This window comes from Saccostrea echinata, unplaced genomic scaffold (genome assembly GCF_033153115.1).
Source record: "Saccostrea echinata isolate AGI-Se365-2 ecotype Australia unplaced genomic scaffold, CSIRO_AGI_Sech_v1 ptg000020l, whole genome shotgun sequence".
Lineage (NCBI taxonomy): Eukaryota > Metazoa > Mollusca > Bivalvia > Ostreida > Ostreidae > Saccostrea > Saccostrea echinata.
Window position 1 is genome coordinate 5,360,247 of NW_026889769.1, and position 19,489 is coordinate 5,379,735.

Genomic DNA, 19,489 nt, shown 5'->3' on the forward strand with positions numbered 1-19,489 from the left:
TTTACGTACATTGGGGTCGCCCGCGTGGCGCAGTGGTTAGAGCGTCTGCTCTAGAGTGGCGAGGTAAGGAGTTGATCCTTACGTCGCGGATTCGAATCCCACTGTGGGACGTGGAGACCGGTCCTGCGGATGAGACCGTATAAACCGAGGTCCCGTGTCGCAGTAGGTGTTGACACGAAAAAGACCCCTCACTGCTCAATGGCCGTAAGTGCCGAGCATAAGACAAAATTTGCAGCTCTCCACCCGCAAGTGGTGGCATCTCCATGTGAGTGAAATATTCTCGAGAGGGACATTAAACAACATACAAACAAACATCCGTACATTGGGAAGATACATGCAAATGATAAATTTATTCAATTACTTTAACTTAATTGGTCTAATATAATGTTAAAAGTACTTTTATCTAGTACACATTGTGTCTTTCACTGTACATTCCAGTTTATTCTATCTTGCAACAGATCGTCAAACCATTTATTATCTAGACTATATGTTTGAACCCTAGGAAAGGTTTAAACCTTGTGTACTTAAACTAACCACATTGTAGACTTATCAATGACAAAAAACACCTTATTTACATAAAAAGACTATTCATGTGACCTATGTGGACGGATTATTTAAGACATATGTATATATCGTACAGCCTACAGGGCGATGAGATTACATTTAGACTCAATATGTTAGATTTCAAAGTGAAATAGAAAATCTTGTGCAAGACAAAAGTAGTAAAAAAAAGTTTTTTTTTTTCTTTCTTTGATGTAAGCTGGTATATCTTCGGGGTGCTGGTGAGAAAATACATGCACTATAATACATTTAAGTACGAAAGCCGGATAGGCTCATTTTTGACAAGATAAAAAATAATTAACTCGTTATAACGAGTTAGTATCTCGTTAAAACGAGCTACTTATCTCGTTATAACGAAATAATTATCTTGTTATAACGAGTTCGTATCACGTTATAACGAGATAATTATCTTGTTATAACGAGTTAATTATTTTTTCATCGTGTCAAAAATGAGCCTATCCGGCATTCGTATATACTTACCCCCCCCCCCCCCCCGAAAAAAAAAATTACGAATTATAAAAACAATGTTTCTTACAAGTCCACAAAAAATTAATTGAAAAAATATTTTAAAGTAGGGATTTCAACGATTATTTGAATATTCATTCGGTGAGTTGATTTTCGAATTGTAAATTTATGATTCAAATCCCCCCCCCCCCCCCCAAGAATACACACCCCAAAAAAAGCGATATCAATGATGAATTTAAGTGTCGGAATTATCCCGCTCTTATTTACTAGCGGTCAGTTTTGATCAGCCGATCTTTTTTTACTATCTTCTGATCATAGATCTATTAAATTATTTCATTCTGAGTTGTGTGTTTTCAGAAGATTTTGTTGCCGAAATAAAATGTTGCTATATTTTACAGGTACGTAGTATAGTTTTTGAAAAGGGGGAGGGGGAATTGACAACTTACGTGGAAAAGCTATGACCGGTCAAAATAAAGGTAAAAATTGTTTATATTCCAAATCCTATTTAGTGTGTGTATGTGTGTGTGTGTGTGTGGGGGGGGGGGTGTTAGGTTATTTTTTTTCTTTTTTTCACAAGTCACATTTTATTAAAACATTAACAATTTTCCACATTGCCTGATTTAACTGTACCGCAACAAAAGGGGGCAGCAGTGCCCCCTTCCCCAATACTGTCTATTTAAGAGGGATAGTACTGGACATTCATTGTTGTATGTAATAAAAGAGGGGTTTTCTGAGATTTCTCTTCTTCTTCTTCCCGTTCAGTGCAAAACCACTTAAGTATTATCGCATTCTGCGTCAGGGGGTGAGTGTCTATGTACAGTGCACGATAAAATTAAAAACGCAGATGTGTTTTCTAGTGGCTGCATGGCGCTGGACAGCTGGGTCAAGTGTCATTGTTTACGTTTTGCAAAACCGGAAATTACCGGTGAGTTAAATTACAGTTCACAATCAATTCAAAGTTTGGGCAAGTGAAATTGTCAACTTACTTGTCCGACCGGATTATGCGACACCGGGCAAGTGATTTTTTCTGACAGAAATGTATATTGTTTTCAGTCTAGTTATGTTCCCCAAACGAAGTTTGGGAACATTTTGTTTTTACTCTGTTTCTTATTATTATTATTATTATTATTTTTCTTCCTGGGTACTTTTTTGTCCGTGAGTGATCTCCGAAACTACACATCCGATTGAGGTGAAACCTTTTTAGGGTTAATAGGAATGTTATGTAGATTTGCGGAACGAAGGTCATTTTGCGCGCACGCGCATGCACGTGCGTGCGCGTGCAATGCGTAAAATGACCTATATACTTGTTATAGCTGTAACTTTTATATTTTTTGATGAAATGCTTTGATACTCAGAATATAAGGATGTATTAATAGTGTAGACAAGATGACATGGTCAGAATGTGCATGCATGCACGTGCGCGCATGCGCATTGATTGAAATAACCAATACAATCGATATAGACTTAACTTGTACATTTTTTGATAAATTGCATTGAAACTCAGAATATAAATATATATTAAAAGTGTACAAAGAAGACTTGATCAGCGCACACATGCATGCACGTGCGCGCGCGTGCAATGAGTAAGATGACAGATATACTTGATATAGCTGTAACTTTCATATCCTTTGATGAAATGCTTTGATACTCAGGAGATCAGGGTATATTAAAAGTGTAGACAAGATGACATGGTCAGAATGCACATGCATGCGCGTGTGCGCATGCGCAATGATTGAAGTAACCAATGCAAATGATATAGACGAAACTTGTACATTTTTTGATGAATTGCTTTGAAACTCAGAATATAAATATATATTAGAAGTGTACACAAGAAGACTTGATCAGCGCACACATGCATGCACGTGCGTGCACGTGCAATGAGTAAAATGACAGATATACTTGATATAGCTATAACTTTCATATCCTTTGATGAAATGCTTTGATACTTTGGATATCAGGATATATTAAAAGTGTAGACAAGATAACATGGTCAGAATGCACATGCATACACGTGTGCGCATGCGCAATGATTGAAATAAACAATGCAAATGATATAGACTTAACTTGTACATTATTTGATGAATTGCTTTGAAACTCAGAATATAAATATATATTAGAAGTGTACACAAGATGACATGATCAGCGCACACATGCATGCACTTGCAAGCACGTGCGTGCGCGTGCAATGAGTAGAATGACCAATATACTTGATATAGCCAAAACTTTCATATCTTTTGATGAAATACTTTAATACTCAGAATATAAGGATATATTAATGTGTAGACAAGATGACATGGTCGGCATGTACATGCATGCACGTGCGTACGCGTGCAATGAGTAAAATGACCAATATACTTGATATAACCATAACTTTTACATTTTTTGATGTAATGCTTTGATACTCAGAATATATTGACCCTTTATAAATGTAGACAAGACGACATTGTCAACATGCACATGCGCGCGCATGCAATGCTAAAATGACCAAATTACTTGATATAGCTGTAAATTTTACACTTTTTGATGAAATGCTTTGATACTCAAATATGTAGATATATTAATAAGTGTTGACAAGATGACACGGTCATCATGGACATGCATACACGTGCGCGCGCTTGCAATGCGTAAAATGACAGATATACTTAATATAGCCGAATTTTTTTAATCTTTTGATGAAATTTGAAAATAAAGATGTATTAAAAGTGTAGACAAGTTGACATGGTCATTTTTTTACATGCATGCCCGTGCGCCCGCGTGTAATGCGTAAAAAAACCAATATACTTGATTGCCTTTTTTAATGAAGCTTACAGGGAATAGAATAAGACACCAAAAGGAAGTTGGGGAGCGTTTGGGGAACATCTGTAACGGTCCCCGTTACAATTAATACTAGTTTACATTACTTTAATAAATTAATTTATAAATTAAACAAAAGATCGAACAATTGATATCCACCAGGTACCTGACTGACTTTGTTTTTGCATTCGTAATCCCTTGGAAGCATTTCTAGATTCAGGTACCTCAAATTGCCAAGTTTACAGTAGTGTATCTGGTCACACTTTATCATAAAATTTACAGTAATTTTTTTTCTAATTTGGGCAACCAAGTTTTGGATTCGGACAAGTCAAAGTTTGAGATCCCCTGCCCAAAGGGCAAGTGAATCTGAAAGTTAATGTCTATCCCTCCCTCACGTATTTTGGTTTAGAATATTTGGCGGTAAATGTCATTGATTTCGATGTTAAACTGAATATATATGTCTTTTAGATTATATATATATATATATATATATATATATATATATATATATATATATATATATATATATATATATATATATATATATATATATATATATATATATATATATATATTATGTATCTGTTCAGAAGTGGATTTCTGTATATCCTTTAGCATCCTTTATACTCTTGCTGCCTCTTGTTGATGTATCAGACATTTTTTATGTGTTCAGTTATATGAATAATATTTGTAATAGTAATGCACATGATTGCACATTAAGTTGTATCAATTAAGAGTACAGATATATCTTAAATCAAGACAATCTATGTCTACATATGACACTCAAAACACCACCAATGTACTAAATGGAAGAATTGCTCTTCATTATATGTTGTATTCTGTCTGTTATCCTGTCTGTAATTATACATGTTATATGTTTATGCCCATTAGGCCCTGATTTGGTAATAATTCCTATTCTATTCTATTCTATATTATATACAAAGAAAAAAGTTAAGAAATCATAAAAACAAAGGAAATGGGAAAAACAAAAACGGCTAGCACTACTACTAAACTACCAAACATTATTTATTTACAATGTTACATGTTGAATTTGAATTTTATGATCAGTTGTAAAGAAATAAATCCGGATCGCTATGAAATACGTCCGATCTCTCGGGTGTACTCTGGTGAAGTGGCACTTGGTAGTTTAGTAGTAGTGCTAGCCGTTTTTGTTTTTTATTTCCTTTGTTTTTATAATTTCTTAATCAACTTTTTTCTTTGTCCTGAGGAAGGGACAGGGCGTCCCGAAAATTTGACAATTTCTATTGTTCGTGTCGTTGGTCATTTTTAGTGCTTTATATAAATTTCCATCCTTGACCTTGTATCTAGTTAGTAGATCCGACACTTAGGATATACAGTGTGTTGTTGGTTTTTGTAGTGCTTTCTATACGATATATATATATATATATATATATATATATATATATATATATATATATATATATATATATATATATATATATATATATAATGGCCGTAGGAACCGGGGGGCAGAGGGGGGGGGAGTCCCCCACAATAATTTTGCCGATATATAGATTACTATAGTAAACATAGATAATTATGTGTTTGTGTCCCCTCAATAAAAACGTCTGGTGACCTTCTTTTTTTTTTTTTTTTTTTTTTGCTTGTCAGGAAATTTTTGGTAGTGCCCCCTCAACTGTCAACTGAAAAATGTATGGCTGTGCCCCCCCCCCCCCCAATTGAAATTGCTTCCTACGGGCCTGTATATAGTGTTTTATTTAAAAGACATTTCTGAGTAGACACTCAATGATTGAGTCAATCTAATATTGGAAGAAGTAGAAAACAAAAATGATTCAAATTATTTAAATTAAACAAAATGGTAATTCTTTGATATCTAAATAGTAAATCAATTTTCAATATCGCATATTAAGACAAATCGTTGTAGTAGGGTATCTTGCTACAATCTAGGAATGCAAATTGTGATCGGGTTCGGAATTCGATTGAAAAAGGTCATTTCGTCTTCTGCTTACGCAACTTTAAAAAAAACTGAAAACTTGCACGTACACACTTGAGTACATCCAAACCTTAAGGCAGTTAAGCCAGTTAAGGTGTCTGATTTCAGATGAATAATCTATGAAGTTAACGGTACAAGTTATTTCTTGTTAAATGAGGATATGACGTGAATATTTCAAAAAGCAAGGGACTGAACAAGCAGCTGAACAAGCGCGAATTTACTCGGCCTTTGTACAGCTGTTGTAAGACCTTTTGACAGGCGTTAAGGTTTGTTCGTATATAATCGTTTTAAAGTAACAAGTTTTTAGTTTAAGTGTACGAAGCTATGCTTAAAAAGATATCGGATACTTTTGAAATATTGAAAATGTGTGTAATTAGTGTACAAGATATTTTCAGAGAGATAAACCAGGTCCAGTACAATCACTACATTCAGCTACGTAGCTTGAATTACCTAGTCCTACATAGCTTTATTTAGCTACTTGAAGTAGCTTTTTTAGCTATTTTAATGCAAACTTTAACAAATTTGCTCTTTATTTAAAATAGACAAAGAATCCCAAGTATGTGACTAGATTTACTAATATTTGTGCTGTGGAGTTTTTTAAGCAACGCAGTCAGAGTAAAGATAGTTTAAACATTGCTGCTTCTGAACATTTGTAAGCAAAAGGTTTGAGCAACTGTACACCACCTTGGTGAGGCATGGATAAGAGGATGATTACTTCACATTGTTCTGAATTATTACTGATCAATTATTAAGTAAACCAGAACTGCAACTGTCAGTTGCAACCTGTACCCGGTCGACGCTAGGACATGAATATGGAAAGTGTCAACCGTCGACCTGTCCCTGGTCCACACTAGAATTATGACTTACAATTATCAGTCTGTAGAAATACTTGAAATGTGCAGAAAGTAATTTTACATGTACTATTTTATCTATATATTGGAGTTAAGCTGCATGGTCTTCCTTGTTTATATTCAAGAAGTAACTGTATGGGCACAAACCTACTGTTGTATACAGCCCCAAAACTTCTGGAACTTAATTTGATTGCAATTTACCGTAGGGGACACGTCTTTGAGAGTGATTTTTTCATGAACTGTTTTCAGATCAATGCAAAGTTGATAATTATTGCTGCATTGATGTGCTTTTTTTTTTTTTTTTTTGTATGTCCAGAAAAAATGTTTATTTAAGAAGTAAATATGATTTAGTAGCTAAATAAAGCTACTTAAGGTAGGTAAATAAAAGTAATTCAAGACAGTTAATTTTAAAAATGTAGTGATTGTACCAGACCTGATAATGTCAAATTACAGTGATGCCACAAGAGAGTTCAAACATGAATGAAGTGGATCCACAGCAGATAGAAAAATGGGAGAAAAATCTTAGTGAAGAAGAGAGAGCTAAACTGGCTCTCATAGAGTGGAAGAATGATCAGAAATATGACTTCAAGAGTCCTCTAATGCAGTATCCACAACTGGGGATAGGTAAGAAGTCAAAATACTGTAGGGGTGAAACTATACACCTCCTTAACAATATGATATATATTGTATAATTTTGTCTCGGTACAGTTATTTTTGATACAGTACATTTCGACAGAAGGAAGCAAATTCAAAATTTTTTTTATGTTTTGTTTCGGTAAATCCAGTCACTTTATCTACATGAAAATTGACTCTAAGACATGGATTAAAATGAATTGACTGTTAAAGATTATTTTACAAACTATCGTTCCTAAAAAATTTAAGATTTTTAAAATTTAATTATGCTGGGTCAGACTGAGTAGTGTGTTTTACCAATTCCAAACCTGACTGATTACTGAAAAATGAACCGAAGTGAAAATTGAAATTTTGCACTGTGTATCAAACTGAGAAAAAATACTGTGGTGGATCGATACTGCGGTGAACTGTTTCACCCCTAAAATACGCCTTAAAGAATAGAAAGAATTAACATAAAGACTTGTAAACAGTCAATGGACAAAGCCTTTGGCATTTCAAATTATATTGCATGGTTTACAATAAGGGAAGATTTAAACAATAAAAATAAAGTAACAGTATGCAGTGTCTGCTCAGATATCTCTATAGATTACTTCCTAAACATTATTTAAAAAAGATGTGTAGAGGCTTCATACATACTCCAAGGCTTAACCCTTTAGCTCATTTGGTAGAGCACTTGACTGGCATGCTAGAGGTCCTGGGTTCAAATCCATTAAGTCTCTGTTACATATATGCTTCAAGTTTCTTTTAGACATGCTAAAAACTAACTTACGGTAATTGATGTTTATTGATATATATTTACATTTGCTGTGTTTTTCTACTAAGCAAACTGTGAAATTGATTTTAAAGCCATTATTGTGTATACTCAGGGGTAAAAATATACATGGAGAAAGTGGCGTTAAAGTGACGTCATAATGAGGCTACAGAGATGTTAATAAAAATATGAAGATATAGGGCAGCGAGAAATTCAAACATTGAGTATATTTTTTGGTGCATTTTAGCATGTAAAATGTAAATATAAGGAATGTTTTTAAGTTTAGTGTGAATTACTGGTGTGTAAATCGCATAGACTTGCACGTAAGCCTATTTTTCATGAAATATGCCAACATAACAAGCCTGTGTGATTTACACACCAATAACTTACACAAAACTTAAAAACATTCCTTAATTATATTTAAAAGAATTAAAATCTTGTCAAGTTGTTAATTAATGCTCTAATACTTTACCTTATGCAAGAAATCCTTTTTCAAGTTTGATACTCCATTTGTAAGGAACTGAGTCCTAATTAAGATACGTGGGAATATTTTGCAACTACTGATATTAAGAACTACAATCCCTGTTTGGATTTTGCACATTTGAATGATACATTTACATTTATACCAAAATTCATTTCAGTAGTTATGTTATTTGGTAACAGAATGGGAAACAACAGCTGTCTGTCATTCATAATTGTTTTTAACTGACCAAGAGGGAACATTAACTGTCATATAAGTTGTTAAAATAGTTTGACCTATTATGTAAGTGTGTCCTCAGGTCATTGCACCTGTTGGTTTTGATTTCTCTGGTTTTAGTATTTAATAAACTCACTTCATATGTAAAATCTGTGTCATAAATATATAATAAATATGATGACTGACATTTCTGATGATGAAAAAAAATTTGTTGTTTGTGACAGTTTATCTGTGCTTCTATAAATTCTCTACATTGTCTACTTTACCCAAAAACCACTAAATTGCTGTCTGACAAAAGTACTTTCTGATAAAAATGTATTCAAAAATATTTTTAGCCAGGTTTTCCATAGTGAAAATCCAGTTATTGAAATGTAAAAATGGTAAGCAAGTGGGTGGGTGGTTGCCAAAAGGATACACGATTTGTCTAGATATCTCCTCTCATAGTTTCAAGATTGAATTTTTTTTTAAATTTTGCAGATCAATTGTAGATAAATCATAAATCATACATGTGCATAGTGCTTTGATTTTGATTTTTGATACTTACTGAAAAAATACCAGCTGTTGAACTTAGTCATTGTTTTGCAAAATATTGCATATAGGGTACCGGTACATCATTTCTTGGGGTAAGTCCTCCTACAGTTTTGAAGATAGGAAGTTCTTATTTTCCAGATCAATTGTACATAAATCAGAGATGTGCATGATGTTTGGATTTTGATTTTTGAAAATGAGAAAAATACCAGCTGTTGAACTTAGTAATTTTTTTTTTTTTTTGCAAAATGTTGTTTATAAGGTACACCATTTGTCTGGATAACTTGAACCTCTTATAGTCTTCAAGATAGGAAGTTCTATTTTGCATATTAATTTTACATACATGTATACCAGAGATGTGTATATACAGTAAACCATGCTTATAGCGAACATGCTTATAATTGACGTTTAAAGCGAAGTGATTTTCATTCCCTATGACTTTAAGATATATTGATCTCTTAAGGTAATTTTTTGGCTGCAGTTCTTCTTGAATCAAGGGTTACTTGAGCTTTTTAGGTCACCTGAGTTGCTCAGGTGACCTATTGCATTCCTTTTTCATCTGTCGTTGTGCGTCGTGCGTAGTGTGTTAACATTTGAACATTTTCAGCTTCTTTTCTGGAACTGCTGAACCATTTTCAACCCATTTTTGGCACATAGCATCTTTGAGTGAAGGAGAACAAAATTATGAATTTCATGGTCCCTGCACCCGTCGGACCTGAAGAATGGGGCTAAGACCACCAAAATTAATGCAATCTTTAAAAATCTTCTTCTTTAGTCCTGGATATCAAGTAGTCAAACAGTTGGCATGATTGTAATAAGCACTGAGTCCTCTACAAAAATTGTGAAATTCATGGCCCTGGGGTCAGGGGTTCTGGTGCCAGGGCGGGGCTGTGTAGATCGTATAGTGAAAATTAGGGCTGGGCAATAATACCGATATACTGGTATATTGCGGTACAGTGACCAAAAATATCATATTGCATAACGTTTTTATAGTACCAATATACTGGCAAAATGCTTGGACTTGGATTTCTATAATAAAAAATAAAGTATAAGTTGTCAGAATCATTTGCGATCGTGCAAAACAGTAAGGCAAAAGCTGTAGCAGTGGGTGTATTTTTATGCTGTAATTAAATATTTTTTCTTGGTCATTTATTGTAGTTCTGTACATTCTGCATGTAAATGGAAGCCAATAAAATAATGCCCTGTTCACACGTTTTAATTTGAATGAAACGTACAGACCTGTTTAGTCTTACGATTTTGCCATATTTTGTATGGATTTTGAGTCCAAAATACACCTCACGTTTTTTTATTATGAAAATACGGAAATTGGAAATCCGTTCGTTTGGATTTTAGCAGTTAGTTTTCATTATGTTTTGTCTCAGCTTGACGCTTTTTAATCACTAAAAAAAGAGATAGATTTCAAACACTTAAGTGATTTAGGGTTGCCAAAACGTGGTGGTTTTAAAAAATGTCAGAAACCCCTCGAAAAAAGCAAGGAATGATGTTTTTCTTTGTTTTTAAACCATGTTTTGGTAATCAGAAATGTAGTTATTCTCTAGTAATATATGTAAAATCGATGGAAAGTGAAATCTTGCAAGCAAATGCTAAATCTCACTGACAAATCTAATAAAAAATACTGAGAAACAACAATATGGGTAAACAGGTCTGAACGTAAGTTACTGCGAATTAAATTTGATCCACGTTCACACAGAGAATTTAATGTGAATTAGTTTAATTTGAATTAGTTTACTGTGCATTAAATTACTTAGCATTAGCTCCGTGTGAACGCTAAGTGAAGCTAATTCGAATTAAATTCTGACGCATGCGTAAGGGCAGAATTAAGTCACAGGCCACATGTCGATGGTCAGATATAGGTACTTGTGCTATTTTTGAGTGGAAAACACAGGAAAATTATGTTATTCACTAAAATGTGTACAGACACTATGATCAATTCTTTGAAAATCTTCTTCTCTGCTCCTGGGTATTAAGCTTATGTACTAAGTACATGTACATAGTTATGATGAGGAGGGGTGCGTTTTCCGAAATTGTGAAATTCATGGCCCCAGGGTCACGGTTTCTGGTAAAAGGGGGGAAGGGACTTTATTGATTATATAGTGAAAATGCATTAATTCTTTGAAAATCTTCTCTGCTGCTGGGTATTAAGCTGATGAACTAAGTGCATAGTTATGAAGAGGAGGGGTGCCTCTTCCAAAATTGGGAAATTCATGGCCCCAGAGTCAGGGTATCTGTAAAATGGGGGGGAGGGGGCTCTATTGATTATATAGTGAAAATGCATTAATTCTTTGAAAATCTTCTCTGCTCCTTGGTATTTCCCATCTTCCCAAGTCAAGGGTTTCTGATTCACTCTGCTCCACATAAATCCTTGACCAAATAGACTGACTTTGAACGTGGTTTATTATCGCACCATTTGGTGAGATTACACATTTGGAACTCTATTGTTCTCTGCTATAAATAGAAAATATGAAACAATAGTGAAAGTGGATAATAAATTCAGCATAACTTAAACTCCAAAGCTAAGACAATCCTTTAACTTCGTTATTTATTGGTAAAGACGTTTTTGTTGGAATTAAAACTGGCATGATTTTCTGTTTACAATTTAGTGTCAGGTTAGATAAAACAATGTTTTTGATTGGCTCATGCAAACTGTAATGGGGCCTATCAGAGAGCATATTTCTAACCCCGTCAAGGTCGTTTATTCAGTCAAGGGTTTATGTGGAGCGGAGTGGAACAGAAACCTTGACTTGGGAAAATAGGGTATTATGTAAACAAACTAAGTTTATGGTAATGATTATGATAAGCAAGGATGCCTTTTCCAAAATTGTGCAATTCCTGACCCCAGGGCCGAGGGGTTCTGGTGAAAGGGGAGTGGGGCTCTATTGATTATATAGTGAAAATGCATAAGTTCTTTGAAAATATTCTTTTCTGCTCCTGGTTATAAAGCAAAGAATCTAAGTGTATAGTTGTGATGAGTAAGGGGGCTTCTTCCAGAATTGTGATTATCATTGCCCCTGGGTCAGATGTTCTGGTGTAAGGGTTGGATCTATTGATAATATAGTCAAATAATGAAATACATGTATTAGCATGTAATTAAATCAGTGGACAAGAAAGGGGCTGAAATATGAATATTGTTTTATTTAGGACATTTACAGTAAAAAGAATCTCATTATCTGGCATTCTTAATTAGATTTTTAATGCATAATAATAATAATTTAATAATGTTTATGTATTCTTGGTGTCAGTTGGTGAACTAATTAAGGTATTTGCATCAATAATGGTAACCAAAATATATTCAGTGCCTTTAACTTTAATAGTTAGGTAACTGCATGTTCATATGCTAAATTGATATTATTGTTTTTACTTTCTGATATTAAACACATATTGATATTTCAGGTCTTGGTGGACTTGCTCTTATTGTTATTGGTAGAGCTCTTTACTTCAAACCTTATCAAAGAAGCATAGCAAGGAAATATGGAAAAGTTGAGGTAGCCCAGTATCTTGTACAGACTAGGATGTATGCACAAGGGTTTTTTGTTATATGTGCCAGTTCTATCATAGCCAAGCCTGTGTTTGAATATCTTTGGAAAAAATATGTAAAAAAGGACAGTGCAAAGAATGTTTTGCCTTCTAGTCCTCAAAAGCCACCTTCCTAACACTCCTATGATTTTAAATTATGTGAAAAAAAACCCATTAAATTTGTCAGGAAATCACAATGGAATTTTAATATATGAATGCTATATTTAGTAGAGCTGGGATGATTTTTAATACATTGATGTATTTTGATACAAGGTTCTACAATATGTATCTTACACCTTAGCCAGTATCGAGTATCTTTAGTCTGTTATGGTTTTATAGTGAAAACAAGGTATTCATACGTAGTAAAGCTGTTAACTTGGCTTATGAAATAAGAAATAAAAAAAGTATGAGGATACTTTTTATCTTATTAAAATGATCAAATGAAATGTGAATTTTTACCAAATTTTTTAATAGGAAATGATACAGTGTATATATGATATGTTGCCAGTGTGTCTAGATACATATCATATGCAGAAACCTATGCTGTCCTAGCCCTGATATATTAAATTTATAAGTTATTTCTGTTGTAATAGATAAACCACACAAGACTCTTTAGTCTCTAAATCTTTATATGCTACCTTTTGTTGAAGTGGATCTTCGTTGTTTTAAATCAAATTTTTAATTAGACATTTTTTTAACAGTACAAGCCTTGTATTGAATCAAATACTGTATACAGGGTTATTTTGGCCCTGTATAATTTTTCCCCTCTCACACTCCAAACAATTTTGCCTCATTTTAAATTCACCCAGACACAGTTTTATTAACAGATAATGCCATTTCTTTTAATTCACTCAGTTTTAAATTCACCCATTTGCGACGATGGCAAAAAGAGGGAAAAATAAAACAAGGGAAAATTACCCTGTATTCAGTACAATGGCAGCTCTCTAATATATTTGTTCTGTTAGTATGTTCATTGACCTTGTTACCAATAAATGGGATTTAGCTGTTTTTATTTCTTGTCAGGGAAGGTATCCATTTTGCATCACAAACAAACAAGGTGACATAAGTTGAACTCCTTAAGGTTCATCAATACTCTGATAAGAGAGATAACTCTTAATGACATACTGTAAACCAACTTTTATTCGCGATGACTTTATTTCGCGATTTACCACAAGTAATCTAGTTGCAATGATTAATTTTCGTGATCAAGCCTTATTTTGGATCTGTTGTTAATAGAAAGAGAGACTTTAAGGACCTATCTGCGGCGAGAAATATTCGCGATGACAAGGCTCCCGCAAACCTCGTGAAATTTTCTCGCACGCGAATAAATGTTGGTTTACAGTAATTCTCTATTATTCCTTTATGACTTTGTTAAGTTGAAATGTCTTTATTGTCCAGTTTTCCCCCTCTAGCTATGCTATTACTTAAAAAATACACCTGTAGATTTCTTTTAAAATCATAAGAGTTAAAGCAACATTTTATATGAGTGAGCAGAGGGTTTATAAACCTTAATAGTAGAATTTGTTGTATGCACCAATTGTTAAAATTTACCAAACTTTTCTTACCCATTTTTGGCTGACAGTTTATGCTGTAAAATATACAGCATTTGTTAATGATTGGCAGTTCATAGGGAAGGAAATAAAAGTCAGACAACCCCCCATACTGATTAACATAGACATCGAAAGCAGATTGAAAAGGGAGGTGGGTTTCAATGCCTATCTTTGCAAAATTAATGGGGGAGGCTAAGCCCCCCCCCCCCGGTTCCGATACCTATGTTTAAAGAAATGTGCACGTGGAATCGTTGAATTTAATGAATTTTTGAGAAAAAAAAGTTTTAGCTAAGTACTCGGTATATGGATGCTTTTAATTTTTTGATTTATCAATATAAAATGATATATACCCATAAGTCTGGTTTATAAATGATTGAATTTTAAAAGATTTTAAAATGATATGCATTGTACTTGTTTAACATTTTTGTGCAAAAATGATTTTTAGCTTTTTAATAAAATTGCATCATTTTGTTGCTCTAAGGGTTTTTTTTTTATTAGAGGTCAATAATTATGAATAAAAATGATGAAAATTTTGCTGCATTGTTTGTAACCTTCACAGAAACAGAATAAAGAATATGGAAATCCACTTGTAATTATGACACCACCAGAATTTAAAACTTCCTAGTATATTTTATGTGTCATCTAATGATTTCTTCACTAAGGATTGGGTCAAGTTTATCAGTCCAGCTTATGTATGTAACTTCCACAAAACATTACTGGCTAAAGGAGATCCCAGTAGGGGTATTTCACCTATCAAGGGAGATAAGTAAGAATTAGGTAAGGTGAATGGAAATCATGGCAATAACCACTGGACGAAATGCAGAAAATTACAGATTAAATCTATTTACTTAGAAGGTGAAAGATTAATATTACAAATCAAAATAATGTGAATTTGAAATTACTAGGTAGAGAATGAATTGACTGAGGTGAAAATAACCCACAGAGACTGTGAAATGTGTGGTGTGAAAGAAATAGCTGCTAACTACTCATGCTGAAATTCTGCACAATTCTAGTTCATCAAGCCAGACATATTTCTTTAGAGGATCTGAATTCTTACTTGTACTAACAAGTTTGAATAAGCAAAATATAATTCAAGGTGGTATATGTTGTATGCAACAAAGAAAATGAAGAAGTGGTGATATAAGCATATGATAGTTTAGCTGGAACATTGTGTTTCTGAAGCTTTATTACAAATAAAAAAGGATGTTAAAGAGTTTTCTGTTAACATGAATGTGTGAAATATTAGCAAAGTGAGATCACAGGCTTGTACAGTCTTCACATAGCAGAAATTGATTACTGTATTATAAAATGTTTACTGATGTTCACTTATTACACAGAACTTGATTGATGTCTATTTCTAGTATGAATACTGCCTTGTCTAGCAAAGTAACACTGGTGCAGAAATATTCCTCACAAAAAACTTGGGATAAAAGCAGTAGGGCATTCTTTAAAAGTTTTCAACTTTTTGATTGATGTTCAGGAGTTGTATATAAGGCTATATAACTGGATTTTTAGGTCACATGAGTTGCTCATTGACCTATTGCTCTCTTGATCTGTTTTTGTCCATCATTGTTATCGTTGTCATCAGTCAGTTGTAAACTTTTGTACATTTTCAGCTCCTTCTCTGGAACTGTTCAATCAATTCAACTAATTTTTGACTTATAGAATTTATGGATAAAGAGGGACAAAAAATTGTGAAATTCATGGTCACTACCCCCCCCCCCCCCCCCCCCCAGGCCTGAGGGGTGGGGATAAACCCATCAAAATTAATGCCATCTTTAAAAAATCTTTATTCCTAGAAATCAAGCAGTAAAACTGTTGGCATAATTTTACATGTAATAAGCATTTGAGCCTTCTACCAAAATTGTGAAATTCTTGGCCTGTGGGTCAGGGGTTCTGCTGTTAGGATGGGGCTCTATAGACCATATAGTGAAAACGCATTCTTGAAAAAGCTGCTTCTCTATCAATGTATATTAAGCAGACAAACTATTAATAAGTGGATGGTTATTATGAGCAAGGGTGTCTCTTAATAAAATTGTGAAATTCGTGGCCCCTGGGACAGGAGTTATGGCGGGGGTCTATTAATTATATTGTGAAAATGTAATGTAATTAAAGTGCATTATGATGAGCAAAGGTGCCTCTTCCAAAATTGTGAATTTCATGGCCCCTGGGTCAGTGTTGTTGAGTCTGGTGATAGTGACAAATGTAGTTTATAAGCACTGGCAAATACAGGCAAGTAAATAGACCTTCTTCATGAGTTGTTGCTGAATACTAGATTAACTATTTTGTTGATCCCTGATTGTCCCATTTTTTTGTTTTGGGACAACATTATCATCATCTATCATTTATTTTGTGCATTAAGTACTTTGATGGATCCTTTGTAGGATTGTATTTTACTTAGGTGACTGTTAGGGCCCTTGGGCCTCTTATTCTGTTTTACATTCACGTTCTGGTTACATTGGGGTTGTCGCCAGCTTTCTGGGAACTGAAGAGAAGTGCACGGAGGGTGTTGAAAAGGTACCCTTTCCTCTAAGCCAGAATTGTTATACATGTATATATATATAAAGGTACAATATGGTGGGTTTTGGTATTTTAAAAATCATTTTCAAATATTAAATAAACAAAAACTGTCAACATTGCTTCTAACAGATGATTAATAAATTTATTATAATAGAGATTGTAATATTTTTTCCAGAAAAAAGAGATGCTGTTGCACCCCCCCTTTCCAAAAGCCTTGAACTTTTTATGCCCCCGTATTGATTCGGGGGTATATAGTTTTTGCCCTGTCCTTCTTTCTGTCTGTCTGTCTGTTTGTCCGCAAAAACTTGAACATTGCCCATAACATTTAATTGGTTGGAGCTATGGCTTTCATATTCTCACATGTGTATTCCTTGTGACAGGACCTTTCTTTGGGTACCACCATATTTGACCTTTTGACCTTGATCTTGGAGTTTGACCCAGTTTTGCAAAATTTTACCCAACTATAACCTTGGCCATAACTTTTGAACAATTGGTGCTAGGGCTTTCATACTTCACTTGTGTAATCCTTGTGACAAGACCTTCCTTTGGATACCAACAACTTTGACCTTTTGACCTTGGAGTTTGACTACTTTTGAAAAACTTTAACCTTGGCCATAACTTTTGAACAGTTGGTATAAGGCTTTCATACTTCACATGTGTAATCCTTGTGACAAGACCTTCCTTTGGATACCAACAACTTTGACCCTTTGACCTTGGAGTTTGACCTACTTTTGAAAAACTTTGACCTTGGCCATAACTATTGAACCATTGGTGCTAGGGCTTTCATACTTCACATATGTAATCCTTGTGATAAGACTTTCCTCTGGATACCAACAACTTTGACCCTTTGAAATTGACCTTGGAGTTGATCTACTTTTGAAATACTTTAACCTTGACCATAACTTTTGAACCGTTGATGCTAGGGCTTTTATACTTCACATATGTAATCCTTGTGACAAGACCTTCCTTTGAATACAATTGTAATCCATTGACCTTGACCTTGGAGTTTGACCTACTTTTGAAAAACTTAAACCTTGGTCATAACTTTTGAACGATTGGTGCTTCAGCTTTCATATTTCACCTGTATATTTTTTGTGAGAAGGCCTTTCCATAGGCACCATTAATTTTGACCTTGACCTTGATGTTTGACTTACTTTTGAAAAACTTTAACCTTTTCCATATCTATTCAATGGTTGCTGCTAGGACTTTCATATTTCACAGGTATATTCCTCGAGACAAGACCTTACTTAGGGTACCAACATATTTGATTTGCATTTGAGAAAGTTTAACCTTTGTTATGAGTTGCCATACGGGGGCATCAGTGTTTCACAAACACATCTTGTTGAAGTATATTGTTGTTTTGAAAAACCAAAAAATACAGAAATTTAAAAAAGAAATTTAATATAAAAATGTATCCCAATGTCATGGATCTAAGAGTTTTCCATGTGCTGGCAGAAAACGGAAAATATACTGACCATCAAAAGAAACACCACAAAATTAGTTATTTTCTTGGATACATATTTTTTCAAAATGTTATATTCACTTGAAATATCTTTGGTCTTCAGTCACAAAGATGGAACAGAAACAGCTAAGGCTTTGACAGTATCAAAACAACAGACACCATCTGCTTTTGTTATTTAAAATCAGAATTCTTGTTTGTGCTATCTGATACATGTATCAAATACAATCATTTTCTTTATTATGGGTTTTTGGAATAAAATACAATCATTTTCTTTAATATGGGATTTTGGAATAAAATACTTTGAGATAGGCCGTTTTAGCAAGTCCAAAAGAATCGCATGGTTTGCACGAAGTTGATTAATTAATTTATTTATTATTTATTTATCTACTTATTTCTATTATTTTTTTTTTGTCGAGATCTGCAGCTAGTTGTAAATATGTTTATCAGAAAGCAGTTTTGTTTAAATATTTTTTACTTTCATAAGATATATCTTAATAAAAAAGAAAAAAAATCTATAGTCTAATTGGCGACTAAAATAAAACTCATTATAATTATTTTTTTGTAATACGATAATTATTTTTTTTGTAATACGACAATTTCACTTAGTTTTATATAATTTAAAGATGCAGAAAATACTAATATGTGTACATATGTGCTAGGGAAGGGGATGTATGAATAAGGTTAAAATCGCTTACTTTTAGGATCGAGCTTCCAGGGGCTTTGACCCTAGGCCGCCACCAGGGCTCCGTCCTGGATCTACTGCAGGTCTTAAGGTGGCCCCGGACCCCCTGACTCTAACCCCCTTGCAAACCAAAATTTCTTGATCCGCCCAGATCGAACAAGATCGCTGCATCCGATTGCAGCATCTATGTGACAGGTTCAAAACTGCTGAATCAATAACTAGAGAAACACCCTGGAAGACATCATCCTATGATCAAGGGATCAAGTTATTAACAATCCAGTGTCTCTGCTTAAAAATGTTAGCATGGGCCCTGAACATTTCTCCCTTTGAAGAGAAATACATGTGTAATCAACTATTACTGTTATTTATGCTTTGATATTTCTCTTATTTATTTCTACAAGTAAAATGATTTAATCAAAGTAGGTCGATGGTGCATTTTTATATAAGTCTGAAGTCGCTGTGTCACTAATAAAGGCTTATTGTGTTG

General features: G+C 33.9%; 1 protein-coding gene across 1 annotated transcript; it reads left to right on the forward strand.

Moving 5' to 3' along the window:
- Positions 1–5,857: 5,857 nt before the first annotated feature.
- LOC133190107 (uncharacterized) lies at positions 5,858–14,811 on the forward strand. The gene is made up of 3 exons (XM_061325577.1): positions 5,858–6,060; positions 7,099–7,269; positions 12,666–14,811. Exons 2-3 carry the CDS (start codon positions 7,101–7,103, stop codon positions 12,923–12,925), a joined length of 429 nt encoding a protein of 142 aa, XP_061181561.1. The 5' UTR covers positions 5,858–6,060; positions 7,099–7,100; the 3' UTR covers positions 12,926–14,811.
- The last annotated feature ends 4,678 nt before the right edge of the window (positions 14,812–19,489 follow it).